This window comes from Garra rufa, chromosome 3 (assembly GCF_049309525.1).
Source record: "Garra rufa chromosome 3, GarRuf1.0, whole genome shotgun sequence".
Lineage (NCBI taxonomy): Eukaryota > Metazoa > Chordata > Actinopteri > Cypriniformes > Cyprinidae > Garra > Garra rufa.
This window is the reverse complement of record NC_133363.1, coordinates 46262716-46286826: the sequence shown is the minus strand read 5'-3', so window position 1 is coordinate 46286826 and position 24111 is coordinate 46262716. Positions and strand designations below refer to the sequence as shown.

The 24111-nt window shown below is 34.2% G+C and overlaps 2 protein-coding genes across 3 annotated transcripts; both read right to left on the bottom strand.

Annotated features, from left to right (window-relative positions):
* Positions 1-7698: 7698 nt before the first annotated feature.
* ap1s1 (adaptor related protein complex 1 subunit sigma 1) lies at positions 7699-18472 on the bottom strand. Its single transcript, XM_073837177.1, has 5 exons — positions 18331-18472; positions 13792-13970; positions 10348-10456; positions 9083-9220; positions 7699-8868 (listed from the first exon to the last, which is right to left on the bottom strand). Exons 1-5 carry the CDS (start codon positions 18331-18333, stop codon positions 8821-8823), a joined length of 477 nt encoding a protein of 158 aa, XP_073693278.1. The 5' UTR covers positions 18334-18472; the 3' UTR covers positions 7699-8820.
* An 886-nt stretch (positions 18473-19358) lies between these two features.
* serpine1 (serpin peptidase inhibitor, clade E (nexin, plasminogen activator inhibitor type 1), member 1) lies at positions 19359-22520 on the bottom strand. Of its 2 annotated transcripts, XM_073837175.1 has the most exons (8): positions 22262-22520; positions 21431-21680; positions 21089-21313; positions 20786-20980; positions 20500-20698; positions 20298-20398; positions 20086-20172; positions 19359-19977 (listed from the first exon to the last, which is right to left on the bottom strand). In XM_073837175.1, the coding sequence occupies exons 2-8, from the start codon at positions 21669-21671 to the stop codon at positions 19847-19849; spliced, it is 1179 nt and encodes a 392-aa protein (XP_073693276.1). In that variant the 5' UTR covers positions 21672-21680; positions 22262-22520; the 3' UTR covers positions 19359-19846. The 2 variants fall into 2 exon arrangements, with proteins under 2 accessions (XP_073693276.1, XP_073693277.1); XM_073837176.1 differs by lacking the exon at positions 22262-22520 and having other exon boundaries at positions 21431-22211.
* Positions 22521-24111: the final 1591 nt, after the last annotated feature.

Here is a 24111-nt window from a genome sequence, read left to right as displayed (position 1 = left end):
AGTGTAGGCTACGTAACAAGAAAGCAAGTGGGGCAGGGGTCTCGACTAATGAGAGACGGCGCACATTAGTAGTCCCACTAGGACTGCTGTGTGCAATCAAAGACTTTCAGCAAGGAAGGCTGTTCTAGGAAGAGATGTCCCACTATCGCACCACATGAGAGTTGTTTAGAAGGGAGGTTAGCTTTGCATTCATGTAAATAAACTTGGGATAGTTCACCGGAAAAACCGTTTCACCTGCATTAAAAGGCAGTACATGAAGCCCAAACCAATTACTTCTGTCCTTGCTGATGTTTAATTATTTACCACACTACAATAAATAACTTGAATGAGTTTTTAATTAGTCTTTAAAAAAAAAAGAAAAACAATACAAGATCAATTTACCTGCAAAGCAACACTGCATAAGGTATAAAGTTTTTTTTTTTTCAATTAAAATAAGTGAAAAATTCTACCAGTACAGTAAGATGCACTTATATAAAAACACATTCATTCTCTGACAAGTCATATCATATGGAGATGAAGTTTCGTTTCTCAAGTAAACTCTTCTTGTTTCAGAAATCTGGTAAATTGCACAAAAACACAGATGAAGAATATGATTTTTGTAGTGCCTTTAGATGTTTTTAATTCAATGTGACTGTGGGATAGTTCACCCAAAAATGAAAATTAGCCCATGATTTACTCACCCTCAAGTCATCCTAGGTGTATATGACTTTCTTCTTTCAGACTAATACAATCTGAGTTATATTTAAAAATGTCCTGGCTCTTCCGAGGTTTATAATGGCAGCGAATGGCTGTTGAGATTTTGAAGTCCAATAAAGTGCATCCATCCATAAAAAATATCCATATTTAGACTTCTCTAATCTCTAACTTCCTCTAACTATTGCACGCATGTTCACGAAAGAGTAGTGTTTCAGCGGATGATGTAGGTCGGACATAGGCGCAGCGTAAGCTCCGGTGGGAAAATGCTCGTGAGAACTAGGGGTTGGGAATCTTTCGGCACCTCACAACTCGATTCAAATCGATTCTTAGGGGCCCGATTCGGTTAAAACTCGATTCACAATTTTTGGATTTTCAATCACGGTTCACAATTTTTCATCATATGCATTTTTTTCTTACACAGGCACATCGGTTTGCTTCAGAAGGCTTTTATTAACCCCTCTGAGCCATGCGGAGCACTTTTATGAGTGATTGATGCACTTTATTGGAGATAAAATCTCAACAGCCATTCACTGCCATTATAAAGCTTAGAAGAGCCAAAATATTTTTCAATATAAATCAGATTGCATTCATCTGAAAGATAAAAGTCAAAGACACCTAGAATGGCCTAAGGCTGAGTAAATCTTGGGATAATTTTCATTTTTGAGCAAACTATCCCTTCAACCATATACTTAACTATTAGGCTAACACTATTCATATTAATATTAATTTTGTGATTACATGACAACCTCAAGGGTACAACGACCGCATTCAAACAGAGTTTTATGAAAAAGAACCTTCAGGCACAGTCCTTAACACTTGACAACAGAAATTTTCAATTCACAGTGTTATCAACAACAACTACTCAAGGCAAGGCTAGAAACAAACAAGCAGTGACAGCTACAATTTCCAATGAATAAATCAATAAAAAGAAAAAGTGATAAAGGTTTTCATAACAAGGACAGAAAATCAGGGAAACATAATTAGACAAAGAAAACGACAGGCTAATGAAATGACTAATGAAACAGTAATCAACAACAAAAAGGCTCGGAATAAAGAGATACCAAAGAAGTGGCGAGAGGTAGTCAATAATAATGTTAATGAAGAAAGTGTGGGGGTGGCAGAGAGAAAGAGAAATAGAGAGAATGGGGCGACGGAGAGGTTGATAAGGAGAGCGCAGCCCACGGAGGAGCAATGATTCATGAGTCACATGGTTGAGAGGTGAGTCATACTCGCTCTACTGCAGAACCCTCAGCCTCCAACACACACCGACAATCCTTTGTCATATTCACTTACTCAGGCACAGCCACTGGGAAGAGTAATTGTCAAATTCAGTCTAACAGACTCTGTAATAGCACCCGATTCAATTAAATATAAAGAGAAACATCTAACAATGTGTGTTAAATCCAATCGTGCACAATCAGGCAATCTTGCACACTGACAAATGCCAGAAAAGAAGCGTGTGCACTTATCAAAGAGAAAAACACTCCCTTCTTGTGACACCTGCGCACCAGCACACAAACAAAATGACAAACATGATTTCCTTGCCCTGAAGGCTTGCCCAGAAAACAGAGGAATGAAAATGCACTTTGTTCTCTTGATCAAATATCGAATCTGTCCGACATTCTCTATGACTCAAAACCCAACACCCCCGATGCAGCGAACAGAAAAAAAGATCAGCATAATGGGAAAACCCACGGAAAGCCCATATGTTCCGCCTACGCTAAAAACAATCCCTGCCAAGTCCATCAGCCTGTTGGCCTGGAGCGGTCTTCACATTTCATTATGGAGGTGGGAAGCTCTAGGGTGGGTTTGCCTGTAAACGCTGTCCCAAGATCAGCTCACACTGGCGGTCATCCGAACGAAAAACAGGTGGAAGGATATGTCCTAACCTTACATCGTTTAAAGGGCGAGTCTGAAACAATAAGGCCAAATTACAATACGCTCTATTACTAAATGGACTGCTGATAGGGAAAAAAGATAGATTCTATAGGGCACCATTTCCAGAAAGGTCTCTCAGGTTAACCGAAACCTCACAGGAGTCACCTTTATGAAGGCAAAGAGAGGGTGAGACTCACTCTTTACAGTTACTGTCTATAAGGATAATGGAGAAGAAGTAACAACATGACATTAAAAATTCATCATGAGGTAGGCAGAGAGGCCAGGCAATTATGATGGGCGGAAGGAGGTGGGGGGAAAACTGAGAGAGAGAGAAAGAACATGCAGAGGCACTTGGCAGAAACTCAGTTTCCACTGGAGATGCGCTGGTGCCAGATCAATGGAAAAAAGACTGGGGAGAAATGAGGGCAGTCATCCATCAAACTATCAGTGTGAGACCAGCATATTATACTTACTGTCATAAAGTGTGCTCCGCAGAAGCTAAACACTGTTTCAGGTAATCGCAAAGACAAGTTTGATTAACTTTGCAATTATAATGACTTACTCATCAAATGACACACTGCGGAAACGCATCTGCCGCAAAGGCCACTTTGAGGATGAGCCTGTATGTTTTGTTGGCAGTGAGTATCCTGAATTCCCATTATCTTGTGAGTTTCTACAGCATAACATAATTGCATTGATGCATTGAAAGCCAACAGATTGCTGACTACTGTAAACATACAATCCATACAATCACTGGGGTAAAACCCTCTTATCTATCCCTATAAGATGCATCTTAGTATCTAGTATGTCAATATCATCGTGGTCACAATATAAAACAAAAGGTCTTGAGGAAGAAAAAAAATGTAGCTTTTAAATGTATTTAAACTTCTTATTCTAACATAAAAGGTCTTTAAAGTTGTGCTTTGAGCCAAACAAACTAAAACCAAAAGCACAATATGACTTAATTCCTTCATCAAGTCTGTATTCGCTGCATGTTTCAAAGCGAAGCACACATTTTGCTCAGGCGATCAGCTCACGATCCGGTGTTCTCCACGCATCAGAGCGGCTCCATTCACAGTGAATGCAGTGAATTCATTTATTGCGTGTGCTGTAAGTTAAGCACGTCTTTAGGAACGCAACGGCCACCAGTTATGCTTTGTTTTCATGGCAGATGATTACAGCATTTTACTAGATTTGTAGTGAGACGCGTTTTCGTAAGCCTGTTTTCACTGAAGCCGGAGTTTTCTGTCAAAATAAAAGCTCTACTGCTGTTTCTGTCAAAATAAAAGCTTGAAAAAAGTGCAAGAATTGCTGACAGCTAGCTTTTTAATTTGTTTGACTTCCTAAAACACCACTATGAATGTAATTTAGACTGAAACAGTATACCACAACTGAAAAGAGGGTTGAGTCTCATTTAACGCTCAGGTACAAGTCAATTTTTTCTAACTTTGAAGTTTTTTATTTTTTTATTTTTATTAATTTTGAACTCTTGCATGATAGAATAATGTAAATTGAAAAGTTTATTTGTCTTTTTTTATATATATATAATCGCAATAAATATACAGTATCATGGACTTCATATTGAGATATTATTGTATTGTGAGATAGATTTGATATTGTTACATAAAAGTAGACCTTTAATGGAATATACAGGGTTAACCTTAGTCAGTAGAACAGATTCATCATTAAGACATTTTAACTTTAAAATGTGACTTCTGGACAAAATAATCCATAACACCTCCTCCATTGAAAAAGTACATCTACTTGTGTCCTCTCACATCCACCAACACATTAAGACCAGTTTTAGACTTTTTTTTTTTTTTTTGCTTGTAAACAGTGCTTGATCTGTGCATACTTCTCTTGTAATTGACATGTTTTTACTTAAGAAAACAGTATTACCAGTAGAAGACTCCTACTTTAGCCGGACAAAGTTAAAAACATCTTAATAATGAATATCACAAACACCGAGTTAATTGATGGACTGCACTGGTGTGAATTATTTATGGATTATTGTGATGTTTTTATCAACTGTTCGAACTCTTATTCTGAAGGCACCCATTGCAGAGGATTCATGGTGAGCAAGTAATTGCTACATTTCTGTAAATGTGTTAAAGGATTACTGTCGGATTTCAGGTAAAGTGCTCATCTTATTTTGTCCATGTAAAAATGTAAACAAAGTTAAACATATGCAGGTTATGTAAAATTGTGTCTAAAACAATGTGTATTCTACGTAAACAATGCATTTTTATTATGACCACAAAACCAGTCAAAAGGGTCAGTTTTTTGCAATTGATAGTACAATATTTGTCAGAGATACAACTATTTGAAAAGCTGGAATCTGAGGGTGCAAAAAAAAGAAAAAAAGAAAATTGCTTTTAAACTTGTCCAAATGAAGTTCTTAGCAATGCATTACTAATCAAAAATTAAGTTTTAATATATTTATAGTAGGAACTTTACAAAATATCTTCATGGAACATTATCTTTACTTAATATCCTAATGATTTTTTGCATAAAAGAAAAATCCATAATTTTGACCCATGAAGAAACATCTACTTCTTAAATAGCCTGAAGGTAAGTAATTTTTTTAGCACATTTTCATTTTTGGGTGAACTGTTCCTTTAAGGGCAACAAGGTGTTGTAAACAGTTCTCCTAAATATACATGATAAAAACTTCATTTGGACTTTGAAGGCGATTTTCTCAATATTCATATTTTGCACCCTCAGATTCCAGCTTTTCAAACAGTTGTATCTCGGCCAAATATTGTCCTATCCTTATTTTTCTTATCTTTATATATTTAAAAAAAAAAATACCTTTATGGCTGGTTTTGTGGTCCAGGGTCACATTTATATAATTTAGTAAAAGAAAAAATATGCTTTTTTTTTTTTACATTGAATATACACTGTTAAGGCCCACTTTTAATTACCTGCATATTTTAAACTTAGTTTATATTTTTACATGGAAAACAACAAAAATAATCCTTTAAAACTGCATATATACAGAAAAATTATATAAATAAAGCATTTTATGTGGCATTTCATGCACTACATGAACTCTGCATGCATATCAGGGGGAAAAAAACACATTATAGGGGACTTGTAAACAAGCATTATAATCTTAAATCCATTAAAAAGATGACGACGCATTGCATTTGCATGAAAAACCACAGGATACACAATTAGTCACTAAGTGCCGCAGAAATGCAATTTGACAGGAGGGCAAAAAGCTGAAAGGCACATGACAGTGTCCCTAGAAACGCTCTGCTGTCTATCTCCACTGAGAGGAGATAAAGGAAGATACGCTGACCAACAGCTGAGCTTATATTTAGACAAAGGAGAGAGAGCTGCAATCACGCTGCGGGTCAAATCGTTTGACACCTTCACACTGACAGTGGTGGAAAAACACAACAGATTTGTGTTTTCATAAATCTCCAACAAAGAAACACAAAACAGACAATAACAAGACACTATGAGAATGAGAGATGAAGAAAAGTAATGTCGAAAAAGAAGCATAATCTATATTACCAATGCAAATTATAAGCTTACACAAAACTGAAAACCATTTTGATTTTGTCTTTCACGTCTGTGGTGTGGTGACTTCCGTCTTTTTAATTATCACCGACTTCATCATCATACTTTTTTACTCTAAAAACATGTCTTTTGTCACTATATGGACATGTTGTGTCTTCACCTGTAATCTCCTTTTCTATTTTCCATTGCTTTTTCATTGTCTGTTTCTTGCCACAATGGTGGTGCAGTCAGCTTCACTGCACCACTGTCACAAACGACCGACTGGTGACTCATCCACTTACATACTCAATCTCACTCTCTCTCTCTCTCTCTCTCTCTCTCTCTCATTTTCTCTCTTCAGCACTCTTTATCTTTGCTCCACACACACACACATTATAATACATTCCTGACAAAGCATCCTTTTGTGTTGTTTGGGGATGCAAACATTATACCAACCGGGGTCACACCATGACGTATATGTAAAAAAAAAAAAAAAAGCAAACATACAAACAGATTGGAAGAAATGCTCCGCAAGTTTCCTCTAAAAACTGTAAATGCTGTCGTTAGGTGTAAGATTATATGTGATCCTGGATCACAAAACCAGTCATAAGAGTCAATTTTTTGAAAGTAAGATATACAGTGCCTTGCTAAAGTATTCATACCCCATTTTTTTCACATTTTGTTTTGTTGCAGCATTATGTTAAACTGCTTTAAATTCGTTTTTCCCCACATTAATTTACTCTCCATACACCATAATAATGACAAAGCAAAAACCAGATTTGCAAATTGCACAAATTTATTAAAAATAAAACACTGAAATAAGTACATTGCATAAGTATTCATACCCTTAACTCAGTACATAGTTGAAGCACCTTTACAGCCTCAAGTCTTTTTGGGTATGATGTGACAAGCTTTGCACATCTACATTTGGCAATTACCTGCCATTCTTTGCCTCACCTTTTCACCTCTCAAGCTCTGTCAGCTTGGATGGGGGCTGGCAGACATTTTCTAGAGTCCTAGTTGTTCCAATCCTCTTCCATTATGGATAATGGAGGCTACATGCTTCTGTGAACCTTCAATGCAGCAGATTTGCCATTATGAAGTAGGGAGTGTAGATTGATGTGGGAAAAAAGTAATTTAAAGTAGTTTAACATAAGGCAGCAACATAACAAAATGTGAAAAAAATGAAGGGGTATGAATACTTTTGCGAGGCACTGTATATGACATCTGAAAGCTGAAGAAAAAAGCTTTCCACTGATGTATGGTTTGTTAGGATAGGACAATATTTGGCCGACATACAACTATTTGAATATCTGGAATCTGAGGATGCAAAAACATCAAAAAACTGAGAAAATTGCCTTTAAAGCGGTCCAAATGAAGTTCTTAGCAATGCATGTTATTAATCAAAAATTAAGTTTTAATATATTTACACTAGTTAATAATAATAATTATGATCATTTTTACCCATACAATGTATTTTTAGCTATTGCTACAAATATACCCGTGCTACTTAAGACAATATATGTAAAAAAATAAATAAATAAAAAATAAACGCTTGAATATACTGAAAAATAATGAAAACATGAAACCAGATGAGGAAGAAAAAAGTCTTGAAAGTTTAGGCTAAAATTGTTTTATTATTTATAAAATTACATTCACACTTAATTCTGTTTTGGTTACCTGACAGATTTTACACAGGTATAAACATGCCCTCATGCTGAATTATTCAATTGCTTAAAAAAAAAAAAGAAACACAGTTCATCTCAAAATATTCCCTTATTTCACACCACGTTTAAAAAGCTATGTAAATACATCACACTTAATATCAAAGCCCTCTTATTTTATCTGAAACGAGCTACAAATACTCCCTTACTTATTACAACTCCAGTCAGAAACACGTCTTTGGAAAGCAGGATGTAGACCAAGATAAACAGGAAAGAGCTTCGGCGCCATTTTGTGGTTGAGATTCAGTGCCCTGTTCTCGAAGTAATACACATTCAGACATTTTACTAATGTGGCTCAAGGGACAGAACAGAATGAATAGACCGCACGATATAGCCCATTCAGTATTGTAGCCATTTAAAAAGGTCTATTTAATATTCCTCCCGTTTGGTGAATATATCCTTAAAATCGACCCGTTAGAAAAAACCCATTAGAAGATTTACTTATGGTCCATATGCTGCAATAGCACTGCATTTAAAGTGGTACAAGTACAAATATTTGCATCTCACATAAATAAACATGGCTGGATGGTCAGTGTCATTGTTTCCTGAGCAGCTACAGTAGATGTATAGAAATGGCATTTAGGAAGATTCAATTTGAGGTGTTTATCTACTACAGGTAGCTTTTCCAAAGCAGGTCACTTGAGCAATGTAACAATAAATCACTCTTTGAAACAAAACTAAAAGCTGAGATTGCATGACCTGTTGTTAAACTGCCAACTCCTTTTTCTAAATGTAAGCTTCTGATTGCTGAATTCGAGTGTCTATCTGCAACTCTCTTTCTACAGTGTCTCTTAAGAAAGATGAGATCCCAGCTAGGCATTTAAAATGTAAAAGACAAAAAAAAGGTTGGAATTGAAATACAATCACATGCTGATCTCAGTAGTACCGAAATTAACCCCACCTACCCTTCGCCTGTTGCCCTCCCACCCTTTGGACCCATTCACAAACTCCCCTCTTTATGTGTCGCAGTAGTACCGAAATTTACCATCTGTCTTCACTGCATTGGAAACTAGTACTAGGCCAGCCCCATCTCCTCTAGGACGCTCCTGGGTGACTCATCCTCCTGTCCGGAGAAAAAGAGACAAGGGTTTCCAACTCACAGTGTGCATTACACAATGCAGTGATTTCTTAACTTGGCAGCTTACAATGTGCAATGCTCAGAAGAGCTGAGAGGATATAAATGTAAAAAGGAGGCACAAGATGAATTTGAGTCATATGTTGGAACTTTTGCTAGCAAACGACATTCAGAAATACATATATAACATGCATACACACACCTCTTGTAGAAGGTCGGCCTGTTCGATTGCCTTAAGCACACTCTTCTTGGATGTGTCCTGAATTTCTCCCCCCATTAGAAACTCGTCCAGGATAAAGTAAGCTTTTTCAAAGTTAAAAATGATGTCAAGCTCACAAACCTACATCGGGTACAACACACACACACAAAACAGAGGAGACATGAATAACAATCTTGTATCCATGGAGAAGAACCTGGCAATATTCTAAATACGAGTGTGTCACATAAATGTGCTAACCTGACTAAAATCACCCAGCTGAGTCAAAATTCCAGTTCTTAGAAATATGAATATGACAGCAGTTATATGCCAGTATTATTTATTTTTTAATGAAAGTAATAGTGAGAAATGTTACAATTTAAAAATACTGTTTTCTATATTATTATATTTTAAATATTATTTATTTCTGTGATGGCAAAGCTGAATTTTCAACAGTTGTTACTCCAGTCTTCAGTGTCACATGATCCTTTAGAAATCATTCTAATATGCTGATTTGGCGCTCAAGAGGCATTTCTAATTATTATATTATCATTGTTGAAAACGGCTGTGCTATTTAATATTTTTTTCAGGATTCTTTGAAGATTACATTTGACAAGAAATTTGTAACATTACAAATGTCTTTACTCTTTTGATCAATTTTATGTATCTTTGCTGAAAAGTTGATGAAATTTCTTTCAAACATTATTTTAGATGAAAAGTATTCAAATTGGATTACAGTACTAATTGCAAATTCATAACTGACTTAACTGATCAATAATAAAAACTGTTGTTGACAATTGTCATCTACAAATTTGTTGTGCAAACCTAACATCAATTTATCTCAATAAATGGCAAGAGCAACTTAACCTAAATTGTAATTGTGCGTGGTAAAGTGGTCAAAAAGGAACACTGTGGATGCTACACCCCATTAAAAATGTAACATTATGATGCAGAAGGAAATTAACCTTAATAAATGACAGGCGACCAAAACAGTCAGATAATCAAAACAGAAAAGCCATGTGCACAGCAGCAAATAATATCAATACAGAGGGAGATAAAAAGCATCATGACATTTACAGAGGAGAAAAAAAACTGCACAAATAGGAGGATAAAAGCAAAGGAGAGGACTGACAAAAAAGCAAAAAGGATGGAAAAGTAAAGAGAATTTCACAGGTTTTGGGTTGCTGTGATGTGAGGTATGAAATAACAAGAAAGGAGGAGAGAAAGAGAGAGGCCAGATGAAAGAGGGGTGGTGGCGAGGAATGACTCACACTGCCAAAGTACTTATCCAGCAGCTCCACAAAGCGATGGATGACCTCCAGGGTAATCAGCTCATTGTCCTGCTCCTCCACCGCACAGCAGAAATATAGACTGGCATACCTACAGACCCACACACAAACACACCTCCATAAATGGACGTATTAGACGTAACCCAATCAAACAGTTTATATAAGGACAATCGTGTAAACAAACCAAATATTAGATGAAAATTATAAATGTTGCCTTGGAAACTAACTGAGCATTCAGTATATGTAACAAATTAACAAATATATGGTTGAAGAACTAAAATTACTTACTAGAAATAAATACAAAATAAACATTAAACTAAACCTAAAACAAATGAATCCTAGATAGTAATATTTAAAATGAACAAAGTAAAAAAAGACACAAATTTAATCAAATTAAATACAAAAATAAAAGCTTATTCAAAATGGTAATAAAACCTAAAATAGCACATAAATAATGCTAAAATAAATAATACAAATAGGAAAGCAAACCAAAATAAAAATAAAAACTCGTTTAAAACAGCAATGAAAACTTTAATAGCATATAAATAATACTAAAATATTGTTGCCTATCCAACTAACTGAACATTCAATTATATGTGTATGTTATAAATTAATAAACATAATTGAAGAACTATAGTTACTAACTAGAAATTAAAAAAAAAAATCTTAACCCAAAACCTAACTGAAATTAAAAACAAATTAACACTAAATAAACAGTAATATTTTAAATTAATCAGACAAAAACATAAAATGTCTAAAACAAACTACAATTAATAACAAAAAATAATTAAAAGTAAAAATAAAATGTTATTTCATAAAATAAAAAATAAAAAAACCTCATTCAAAATAATACATAAAAACTATAATGGCATTTAAATAATACTAAAATAACAATGACACAAACAGGCAAGCAAATATTAGAAAATTGTTAAATTAGAAACGTTGACAACTAACTGAACATTCAATTGTATGTGTGTATGTAATAAATTAATAAACAATTATGGTTAAAGAACTAAAATTACTAACTAGAAATAAATAAAAACTAAATGTTAATCAAAAAAAAAGAACCCCAAATAGTAATATTTGAAATGAACAAAGTAAAAAAAAAAAAAGACAAAAACACACAACACAATGTCTAAAACTAACAAAATAAAACATTAAAAGTAAAAATAAAATTTGATTTAATAAAACTGAAAACAAAAATAAAAGCTCATTCAAAATAGTAATAAAACTATAACAGAATATAAATAATACAAAATAACACCGATACAAATAGGGAAGCAAACCAAATATTAGAAAATTAAAAATTAGAAATGTTGCCAAATAACTGAACATTCAATTATATGTGTATGTGTGTATGTAATAAATTAATAAACATAATTATGGTTAAAGAACTAAAATTACTAACTAGAAATAAATAAAAACTACATCTTAATCCAAATAAAAAACAAATGAACCACAAATAGTAATATTTTAATTGAACAAAGTAAAAAAAAAAAAAAGACAAAAACACACAACAAAATGTCTAAAACTGACAACATAAAACATTAAAAGTACAAATAAAATTTGATTTAATAAAATTAAAAACAAAAAATAAAAGCTCATTCAAAATAGTAATAAAACTATAACATAATATAAATAAAACAAAATACCACCGATACAAATAGGGAAACATACCAAATATTACAAAATTAAAAATTAGAAATGTTGCCTAGCCAACTAACTGAACATTCAATATATACAGACAAAAACACGTAACAAAATATCTAAAACTTAAACTACGATTAATGACAAAGTAAAATATTAAAATGAAAACAAAATGTAATTTAATAAAAAAAAGCTCATTCAAAATAGTAATAAAAATACATTACCATATAAAGAATACTAAAATAACACTGATACAAATAGGGAAGCAAACCAAATATTTGAAAAATAAAAATGTTGCCAACTAACTAGAAATAAATAAAAACTAATCTTTATCCAAATTAAAAACAAATGAACCCTAAACAGTAATATTTCTAATGAATAAAACAAATCAAAAAGACAAAAGCACATAACAAAATGTCTAAAACTTACACTACAATTAATAACTAAATAAAACATTAAAAATAAAAATAAAATGTAATTTAATAAAATTAAAAACAAAAATAAAAGTTAATTCAACATGATAATAAAAAATACAACGTCACTCAAACAATAACAATGACACATATAGGGAATCTAACCAAATATTAGATGAAAATTACAAATGTTGTCTAGGCAACTAACTGAACTTTGTTAAATATATGTGTGTGTGTGTGTGTGTGTGTGTGTGTGTGTGTGTGTGTGTGTGTGTGTGTGTGTGTGTGTGTGTGTGTGTGTGTGTGTGTGTGTGAGTGAGTCTGTGTATGCAATAATTTAATAAACATAATTCTGGTTGAAGAACTAAAATTACTGACAAGAAATAAATAAAAACCCTAAATAGTAATTTCAAATGAATAAAAAAAAGGTAAAAAGACAAAAACACATACAATTAAAATAAAAAATAAAAGATCATTTAAAATGCTAATAAAAACTACAATACCAGATAAATAATATTATATTAAATAACACTGATACAAATAAGGAAGCACAAAAAGTGATAACTAAAAGCAATAACACAGCAGGTGCTGGTTGGATGCCTGGGGAGTAGACATGGTGAATGCTGACAACAATGAAATGAAGTGACTAGATCAATGCGTGTTGCTTCACTACCTCTGAAATAGTCTACACACTCCCTTAGTGTGCATGGAAGTGACCAACCAAAACGTAATAAGGATTGAGCCAACATGGATGCGTGACTGCAGAAATGTTATAGCGAAGGTGTTTTGAACTCTAATTCAAACCTCAATGACATTAAGTAGCTGCCAAATCCAGTGCATATCAGATGGAGCGCAAAGGTGAAAAACAAAAACAGGCATCACGCGCGATAAAGACTAAGGCAGTTTTACTTTTAGTGCCTCCTTGTGGCCAAAAACAATGGCTATCTCTATACACCTCTTTTTATTATCTGTCCTGAGGGCAGTGACAGTATTAAACACTTATAAAAAGGTCATATGATTATGCAATGCAAAGAGGCTCTGTAAGAGTTCAAAAGAGGTTACTGATGAAGTCAAAGCAGCCATGTTGTGCGTAGGTGACTCGATATGAAATGTATTTTGATGTTTCAAACAATTCCACTCCTCGATAATGACGCATTCAATGAGTCATCGTTCACAGTAATTTGATGTACGCTTCACTTAAAAACAACAGGTCAGCAGGAAAAAAGGTGTATAGACTGTGTACCAGGATGTATGGTTTTATTTATGCCAACCTTTCATGTGTATGTGAGAAACAGAGAACGAGAGACACATTTGCAGTCGACAGTTCTGTCTCACAAAGGCATCAAATGCGTGTGTGGTTTTCTACCTCTTGTAGACTATCTTTAGATCTCTCCATTCCAGGAAGCTGCACATTTTGGGTTTTCTGGCCAGCACCACCTGCATGAGCTCTCTGACCATCTTTTTCTTGTCACGCTCAGCCGTAGCAGTGTACCATTTCTGGAGCCGCAGCTTCCCCTGCCGGCTGAACAGAAGCATAAAGCGCATCTACAGAGAAGACAGGAAAAAGATTGCATAAAGGGAAAAAATGGTTATTTCCTAAGTACCAGAGCATGCTCCATATGGCGAGAAGGTTAAGTTAAATAAACAGTAAACAAACCAGTCTCCGGAAATAAATATTTGGAGCAGTACTATTTTTGTGTTAACTTTTTTTTTGTACGTTTTATTATTACTTATTTGCTTGATTTTTTATTTTAATTTTAGTAATTTTGTTATTTCTACTTAAACTTAATTTCAGATAGTTTAAGTTGAAATAAAATTTTTACAAAAAAAACAAAAAAAAAAAACTAAATCTTAAACTAAAACTTAATCCCTAAATAGAACAGGACTTAATTGAACCTTAAATAGTAACACTTAAAGTAAAAAAAGACAAAAACTCAAATGTCTAAAAATAATACTAAAATTAATAACAAAAAACATTAAAAGTAAAAATAAAATTTAATTTAGTCAAAAATAAAAGCTCATTCAAAACAGCAATAAAAACTATAATAGCATATTAAAAAACTGAAATAGCACTGATACAAATAGGAAAGCAAACCAAATATAAGATGAAAATTAAAAATGTTGCCTAGCCAATTAACTGAACATTCAATCGTGTGTGTGTCTATATAATAAATTAATAAACATAAATATGGTTGAAGAACTAAAATTACTTAATAGAAACAAACAAAAACCCTAAATAGTAATATTTTAAAATAATTAAAACAAAAACATTAAATTAAAATCGAAAAGCTCATTCAAAATAGTAATAAAAACTACAATACCATATAAGCAATACTAAGATAACACAGATAGTGTTATTTAATAATATTCATTAGCATTTTTATATTTGTGCCGTTTTTATTTTAATTTAATTTTAGTTTACCTTTTAATACTTTGGTTATGCACTATTATTATTAGCTTGACTTTTTATTTTAGTTTTAGCAATTTTGTTATTTCTACTTAAACTTCATTTCAGATAGTTTAAGTTGAAATAACATATTTACAAATAAATAAAAACTCAATCTTAAAATAAAACTTAATCAAATACAAAACAAATGGACCCTAAATAGTAGCACTTAAAATAATAAAGTAAAAACAGACAAAACCACATAACAAAATGTCTAAAACTAGTACTAAAATTAATAACAAAAAACATTACAAGTAAAAATAAAATTTAATTTAGTCAAATTAAAAACTAAAATAAAAGCTCATTCAAAAAAGTAATAAAAACTATAATAGCATATAAAAACCAAACCAAATATAAAATTAAAAATGTTGCCTAGCCAACTAAATGAACAATCAATTGTGTGTGTGTGTGTGTGTGTGTGTGTGTGTGTGTGTGTGTGTGTGTCTATGTAAAATTAATAAACATAAATATGGTTGTAAAATTACTAAATAGAAACAAACAAAAACCCTAAATAGTAATATTTCAAAAGAATAAAAAACACAATAAATTAAATGTGAAGTAATATGTAAAAGTAATAAAAACTACAATACCATATAAGCAATAATACTAAAATAACACTGATACAAATAGTGTTATTTATTCATATTTATTACCTTTTTTATTTTTTTATTTTACTTTAATTTTAGTTGACCTTTCAGTACTTTTATGTGCTTTTTTTGTTTTAGTAATTTAATATTGTTGTTTCAACTTAATTTCAGATAGTTTTAATAAATTTTTAAATAAAAACTACATCTTAAACTAAAACTTTAACAAAATTAAAAACAAATTAACCCTAAAAAGTAACACTTAAAGTAAAAAAAAAGACAAAAACACATAACAAAATGTCTAAAACTAAGAACAAAAAACATTAAAAGTAAAAATAAAACTTAATTTAGTCAAATTAAAAAACAAAAATAAAAGCTTATTTAAAACAGTAATTGAAAACTACAATACCATATTAACAATACTAAAATAACACATTTTAATATACCCTTTAGTACTTTTGTTATGCATTTTTGTAATTATTTTATATTTTTTTTAAAATTCATACGCCACCACAGATGTATGCCAAGAAGAGGCCAAAAGTGATTAAAATTAGTGAAAAACTTTTTTTTTTTAAACTGTGACCTAAAATATACAATTTCCCTTACACATTAAAATAAATTACAAACTAAAATCTGGAAGTTCGTGTCCTCAAGATTTTAGAAAAGGATGTTATCTACCCATGTACAAATGATGATTCTAATGTTGTGAACTATGCTTGTAACCAGCATCTGACTTATCAAAAAGGATGACGGTGTAATGAGGGGGGAAAAATATATATGTGACCCTGGCCCACAAAACCAGTCATAAGGTAAAATTTTACAAAACTGAGATATATACATCATATGAAAGCTCAATAAATAAGCTTTCTATTGATATATGGTTTGTAAGGATAGGACAATATTTGGCCGAGATACATCTATTTGAAAATCTGGAATCTAAGGGTGCAAAAAAAAATCAAAATACTGAGAAAATCACCTTTAAAGTTGTCCAAATTAAGTTCTTAACAATGCATATTACTAATCAAAAATTACATTTTGATAGGTTTACAGTAGGAATTTTACAAAAAATCTTCATGGAACATGATCTTTACTTAATTTCCTAATGATTTTTGAGATAAAAGAAAAATCAATAATTTTGACCCATACAATGTATTTTTGGCTATTGCTACAAATATACCCCAGCGACTTAAGACTGGTTTTGTGGTCCAGGGTCACATATCTCTTTTTTCCTAAAAGAGCTTCAGCGTTATCCATCATTATAAAATTAGAAAGTGAGCTGGCCTATACATTTCAGAAGTGTTAAATATTTAAAAGGAGAGCTGAAGTGCACTGCATCTGCTCCCATCAGACATGGCCCACATATCAAACACAGTGCATTCAGCTCAATCCACTCGAAAGCCTATCCAACTATTACATTTTACAATCAAACAACTTGTATGACACACTATGATTAAAAACCACAAGACTATCACACAGAACACTACTCTACAACACACATTCGTTCAATTTTGGAGCATTTTTACCAGCTTGCTAAATTGAGGACTTATACTCTGCCAGAATTTGTCAGCAGCCTACATCAGCCCTTGAAATAGTCTAAAAATTATGCATTGCTGTTGGCAATGAAAGGCTCTGTTGTACAAGAGACAAGAGACGTTTAATATCCAAAAAAAGAAAGATGTAAAAAAGACGAGATGTGGGAAAAAAATTAATTGAGGTCAAAGACAAGAATAGCAACCTCCTAAGGGAAGAAGAGACTCTTTTTCAACGCTATAAAAAAGTGTTCCTGGTTTCAAGTCCATATTTAGCATCCACACATACAGACAAGTTTGTTAAAACCGTGCACTGTTTTTGATCAATGCCATGTCTTATAATTTGTTAGTAGTTTAAACATACAAATATTGGACATTAAATTCTACTGTTAATAACAAACATACAAAGTCTACAGAACAGACGATCAGATCACCATCTACTACTAAGCTACACATCTTTACTTACAGCGATGAATGCTTTCTGCTGTTTTTCTAGTGTCATAGAAAGAGGGAAAAACAAAAAGTCTTATATGGAGAAATAAACGCTCTAGTTTCTTTGCTAATGTGATTATGTCATGTTTATTAAACATGACAAACAGGGAAATGTTGAACAGTTTGGACAGTGTACAAAGAAACTACATTTTGCTTCCCTCTCCTATGATAATTAGTGCTTTCTTCAGTTAGTAAACACTGTTGCATGATGTGTTGGATATTATCTCTCAGAACAGCACTTCCTTTCATGCTTAACTGATTAAACAAAGGAAATATGTTGTGAAATACTCCTACAATGGAATATTTTTGAGAGAACACACTGTTATGACCCTAAAACCGCAATTAAATGTACTGTGTGGGATTAAAAGCTATCTTCTGAGTCGCAGCTCATTTGAATCTCACATTCAAATACAAAGCAGTCACTAGACAACCGTTTCCGGGTCGAGTCAAAAGCCAACTTTAAAATAAAAACAGGACCTCTAATGAAAGCTAATGAAACGATACCTTAAGACTTAAGTATTCAGGAAATGCCTTGTATGAACGCCAAACTGTGAATAGCATTTAGGTTAATAATTAATAGTGCTAACTTAACACATCAAATCCACCTGTCAAACTGACCGGCTAGTGAACAAACGCTTTTCGATACATGACAATGTTAAATTTGACAGTTTAATTCATAGATGTAAACCACACAAAGCGTCCAAGCTGAACAGACCACCTAGGGCCCGACAGGTGAGATGTAAATTTTTAAACAGGGTTTGAGGTGTCCAGGTAGCTGACTGTACTAACTTAGCCTTAGCTAGCTAGCTCTGCCTGAAAGTGCAGATTTATGTCGCTGTGAGAGTATAACTTACCATTTTGACGGCTTATTGAGAGCAGTCAGGTATTTTCAGTGAACAGCAAAGCGCTTTTTGGTAAATACCGCAAGATATCATCAATACATGTCTAATTGACTGCTCTTAGTTTCACAGCCCCATTGAAGCAGCCTGTAGTAGCGCTATCCGATTCGTGAACGAATTGTTCTATTGAGTCGGATCTTTTCAAAGCATCGGTTAAAGCGATTCGTTCACGAATTGGACTTATTAGAATTACAATATATTTATATATATCCGTGTAACGTATTCGAAAACTCGTAATAAACAGCAAAATGTTAAGACAAAAATTTAGAGTAAGTAATAGTCTATGGTACGTCGAGATGTCTGGGACCACGACTGAGCATGAGGTATACGACATGGCGTGAAAGAACAGTTGAGTCGGTTCGTTTAAAAGAACTGTTTGAAAGAACCGATTCGCAGAGTCGAGCCGGACTTCCCGTCACTAAAGTGGAGTTAGGTAGCGTCATCATCACCAGCGCGCATGCGCTATGCGCATTCCTGTCTCCACAAGATCTCTTGCAGAAAGTCTGCTTAAAAGTAATTCCCGCTTCTAAAAAAAATAGCGAGTGTAAAGTAATAAAGTGTTTTTCTTGCACATTTGTAGAACTTAACAGCTTTGGCTTTGACAACAGTGCAAGATGTTCAGCTGTTGTTGCCATGACAAAACAGGGGGCTGATTCAGGTTGTCATGGTAACGGAGATATGGTGAATTAAGGAACTTTGATCTAAGGATATAGTAAAAACCCAGATTCATGCTGCTCAGCTTTTGGTCATTCATTGCGACAATCATCATGGCATCTGCTATCGCAGTGTCATTTGTACTGCCAGCTCGTGTTAAGCGTAACCTTACGTTTAAATGAAACTTTATGATTTTAATAACGTATCTAATGTTACACACTTCATTTATCTGAAAAGTGCTGTTATATATTTGACTTTTTGTCGTTCCCAAACTTTGAACACAAGATGTCGCCATCTCCAAAGTAATTTGATAAAGAACTCCAAACTAGTTCATGTTTGCGTATGGTCGCTTTTATTATAAAAGGAAATATTTTAATAAACAGTCTTCAAGAAAATATAGCCTTCGACAATAAATTAATATAAATACAGTAAAATACAACTTTTAAAAAATATATATAAAGCACATTAAACAAAGCATACAAATTAATTCACTCTTCAAATTATTAGTGCATGTAGAACCTCTGTCTTCTGAGGCTGCGAATTGGTGTCCCTGATGTTTCAGACATACGTTTTAAACAGTAATGCTTTCTTTTTATAGTATAGATTGGTCCTCCCCCCAGAACAGAGGACACATACTAAATAAACATTTTTACACTTCTTATTAAAGTTTGGCACTTCAGGCTATGCTCAAATGACAGATACGAAAGGTTTTGAACTCCAAACATCTCCTTCTTCAGTAGTATGTTGTGCGCAGACTTGCTGGCAGTTTCCTTGGTCCTTCTGTGTAGATGGTTACTTCAGGCACAAGCTTGGTCTGTTAGTGTTCCTGAGGCTGGTTCACTTGACCGCTAAACAACAATGCACCAGTGGGTTTGTGTTGAATGAGGAAATAGAAGGGTCTATCTAGTGTGATCTCCTCTACAGCCATGCGAGAGTAGATGACAGCAGCTGGGGAACCAAAAAAATACTTAATTAAAATATGCAGTTTGGTTGAACTATAAATGATTTAAAGCTATTAAATAACTGTTGTTTTGAATTGTATTTCAGTGTCTGTACCTGTGGCAGAGGAGCCTCTGGTTCCTTCTTCATTCACCTCAAGTTTTACTCTCTGAAGGACTTTGGATACACATAAAGGTTCTTCGGCTAATTGGACAAAAAGAGAGAGAAACGACTTTATTAGATTTATCAAAAAGATAATCCATTAAGATGTATTTATTTAACAAAACAGCTCCATCAAAAAATGAAATCCAATAATTTCCGATACTCACTGGTAATGCGAGAGAAATCAGCTTTGCTCGGGCTGAAAATGTCTCCAAGACCCATGCTGCTCAGTGTGGACTTCAGATCAGTTTCTGTATCCGTGGAGAACCTGAGATATCACCATTATATAACATGCATTAGACCTTCTGTTTTATAATGCTCATCACAATACAAAAATCCAACACATGTTCACAGAAATAGATCTGTTACCTTGGAATAGCAAGTTGTTTGGTAGTCTTTTTCATCTGCTTTCTCCATTGGTTAATCCTGCTGCTTCTCAGCTCTTTGTTCAAGGCCAACAGAGGTACATCCTTTTCAAATGGAATCATCAGAAGCATACTCAGCGACTCGCCCTCATAAGGCACCTCAACGATGTCGTAGTCCACACCATCTTCAGTCACAAACTCACCTAGATGGTGAAAAATGTTGTGAATAACCTGTACAAAATTTTACATTTTTTCTCATTGGTTTCTTTAAACCAATTATTGACACTCACCACAGTTGAATTTTGAAGTCATAGTCATCATAGGAACAGATACAGCACTGCCGTTGACTCTGTGGAATAGTCGTTCCCTAGTATGTGTAGGGTCAAAGGGCGTCTTCCAGACCCCGTGGAAGTGGAGGGCGTTCAACAGGACCAAGCGTGTCAGTTCACTCAACACCCCAGATGGGAGGAACTCAGAAATCAGTCCTAGGAAATGAAACCAATAAATCAGCAATTAAGCATTTTGTAAATATGTATTAATCATTTAGCAGACATTTTTGATGTACAAATGAGGAACATCAGTGAATTACTTACCACCAGTGTGGTCGGATGTCCAGGAGTTGATCACCTGCCGGGCCATCTCTGGTTGGGTGAAGTCTATTTGGTGTGGGACGCTCTGGAAGGCTTTGGACAGGCTGCGCCTAAAAACCTTTTCTAGGATAACCTTTCGGTCAACCATCACACCGCTGGCCACTTCTACTCCATCTTCACTGGCCAGGTCTCTCTGAAGAAGCCTTTGTAGTTTTGCCATTCCTCTGTCTATTAAAAAGAATAAGAGACATTACATTAGGAATGTAGGATATTCTGATACATACATAGAGGCCTATTCTCTACAAATATTTGCTATTAAAATGAAATATTCTGAATTATAGTTACCTTGCAGTGAGTAGCCCATCTTGGAGGTGAGCATTTTAAGAGTACTGCCATAGGCACCCAGCTGAGCCATGCCAAGCACCGAAGAGATGCCATAAGGAGAGAGAACCAGATTTTTGCCCGGAGCAGATCGGACTGCTTCGGTGAACACCTGGAGTCCAAAATCCGTCTGTTTCTCCTGCATAAGGTTGCACAAGCTTGACCCGCAAAGGGCAAAGATCAGCAGCACACTCAGACTCTGCATTCTGAATAACTGAGGAAGAAAAGAGAGAGCTGTAAGCTGTGCCAATTCAAAACTATAATTGGTAAGTACATTTTATGAGAGAAAGAGCTCCAAAAAAAGCTTCAAAGTTTATTTCTAGTCACAATATGGGTGTTCACTTGGCAAAACCATGGACACAAATAAATGCTTCAACCTCCTCCAAAAAGAGAACAAGCTGCTTCTTTACTTTCCCTTGTGAAAATTCTCCCTCATGTGCAAGACACAACACCCACCACTCAAACGCTATACCATGCCATCTCTGTTTGTCTATCTTGACTCATTACCTACAGAATAGTATAGCACAAAAGAACCTCTGTCTATAAACACTTAACCCAAATTTAACGTTCATAACTTTATTCTGTCTATACTGATGTCTGAGTAAACAACTTTTATTTAATTTTTAACCAACTAGCAATTACATTTTCAAATTTCACACCTAATTTAATTGTTCAAAACACATCAACATGCTACTAAAAACTTTACAACTTCCACCAAAAGTTTAATCATTACACATCGGTTATATAAGGTTGAGTCCATTTGCGGTATGAGGCTAAAGAAGAACATAAAATTACCTGAAAGAAGCTTTTCTGAAAGAGATAAGCCTGAAAGAGTTTCTTTGTAGATTTAGCGTGTTATTGTTATCTTCAATGCAGTGCAAGCCTAGAGCTGCTCTTGTGTGTCTGTGAGTTGCTCAGTCGCTATTTAAAGGATCTGAGACCTCCCCTTCAGACGCGCGCACACACTAGCGGAAGTTATGAAGTCATCCTTGTCTGCCTTTTCAGTCCCCCTCTCCCCTTTCTTCACACAGGCAAACATAAACACTTTTTTCACCCAGTCTCTTTCCTCGCCTGTCTCTCCTTTTTTTTTACAGGACCGTTAAACAGCCAAGTCATAACTTCGTTTAGTCTAAGGCATTGTCATTGCCAAATTTGGCGGCATCAGTTTCTAAAGCTTTGAGCATCTTTCCTTTTTCATTGTATATTAATCATTATTTAATTATCAGTTGTTGACTTCAACGTCAGTTTACAAATATAGGCTATTAAAACGTGTTTGAGTGAGCACATGCTTAATTAATTTTAATAGGGGCACTGAGAGGATTGGATGTTTTAGCATCTATGTATGTGCCAAAAATAACAGTTGACATAATGCATCCCCTTATCGCTCTGTTCAGCAACCACAATGACTGTAAAAATAGGTTCTTCATCAGGAGTAATTAGGAACATTAGGCTGAAGCATTGACTCACCTTTGGGAAAAATGACACATCACATGACTATATATGGTTCTACCAAAAAACGCATTCCTTCACACATGCTCATGAGGAAGGCCACATTCTCTGAGCATAAGGAATAGTTTGCCGTCTAGGGACAGAAGGACAGGAGACATGGAAAAACTACTGATGAAATCACTTTGAACAATGCTTCAAGTCATGTATAATGATCCCTGGTATGAGCTTTATCATCAAGACCATCGTCCAAGGCCAACATAGACTGAATGTTTAAAGAAAGTCTGCAGAGAAGCACGTCTATAAAACAGGGAAACACACACACACACACACACACACACACACACACACACACACACACACACACACACACACACACACACACACACACACACACACACACACACACACACACACACACACACAAGCCAGGTACTTCTTGTGAGCAATGTTAAAGTACTTACCAACTGTTTTACTGAAACACAACATGTCTCCTAAGCAACTAAATGTAAAGCGAGAGCTTTAAAGGACCAGACAATGAAGTGTCAAAATGAAACTCACAAGTCATAAAGTTTGTATACTCTGAATACAAACATTATGTCATGCTTTAATCACATTCACAGATGTTCTTACGTCTTTGTTTTCAAGTCTCGCATGCAAACATTGTTAAACGTATTGTAATATCTCTTTTCTCTTGCTTTGTCATCTACTTACACGTAGGTGTCTAATGAATTTACATTTCATTCCCACTAACATAATGGCTTCTGGTAAATCATGAATTATTTTATTAGTTCCCTAACAGTGTCAGAATACTGATGTGGCACAGTAACATTTTTACTTTTAACTCCCTCGTATTAATATGTCATGTTGTCATGTCAACTGAGCCACTCCTCCAGTAAACTGAATGGAAAATTGGACTCACACCATGCACTCATAAGGAACGCCAACTCCATTTCCCACTGGAATGGGCATGAGAATCCAGTTAGCTAAGTTTTACTGTAACAACAGGCAACCAGCCAAGAAAAGTTTGGGAAGGGATCAAACCAAAACCACAAAACTCCAGCTTCCCACCCAAGACGGAAAAAAACGTAAAAATGATGATGTTAATTAAACAATAAAATCATCCCCATAATAATACATTGTTTTAATGGCTACTGAATGTAATCTTCATTTCATGTTGTTGTTGTTGTTGTTGGGTT

Bases quoted from the DNA above. Each gene is read 5' to 3' on its own strand.
- ap1s1 (XM_073837177.1), bottom strand. The intron at 10,457-13,791 runs GTAGAAAACCAC...GTGGGTCTGTAG, and splicing joins CTAAAGATAGTCTACAAGAG to GTATGCCAGTCTATATTTCT. The intron at 8,869-9,082 runs GTGTGTGTATGC...TTCTCCGGACAG, and splicing joins AGGCCGACCTTCTACAAGAG to GAGGATGAGTCACCCAGGAG.
- serpine1 (XM_073837175.1), bottom strand. From the start codon at position 21,671: ATGCAGAGTCTGAGTGTGCTGCTGATCTTTGCCCTTTGCGGGTCAAGC. The intron at 20,981-21,088 runs GTAAGTAATTCA...TTCATTTCCTAG, and splicing joins GACATCCGACCACACTGGTG to GACTGATTTCTGAGTTCCTC. The intron at 19,978-20,085 runs GTACAGACACTG...TTGGTTCCCCAG, and splicing joins CAGAGGCTCCTCTGCCACAG to CTGCTGTCATCTACTCTCGC.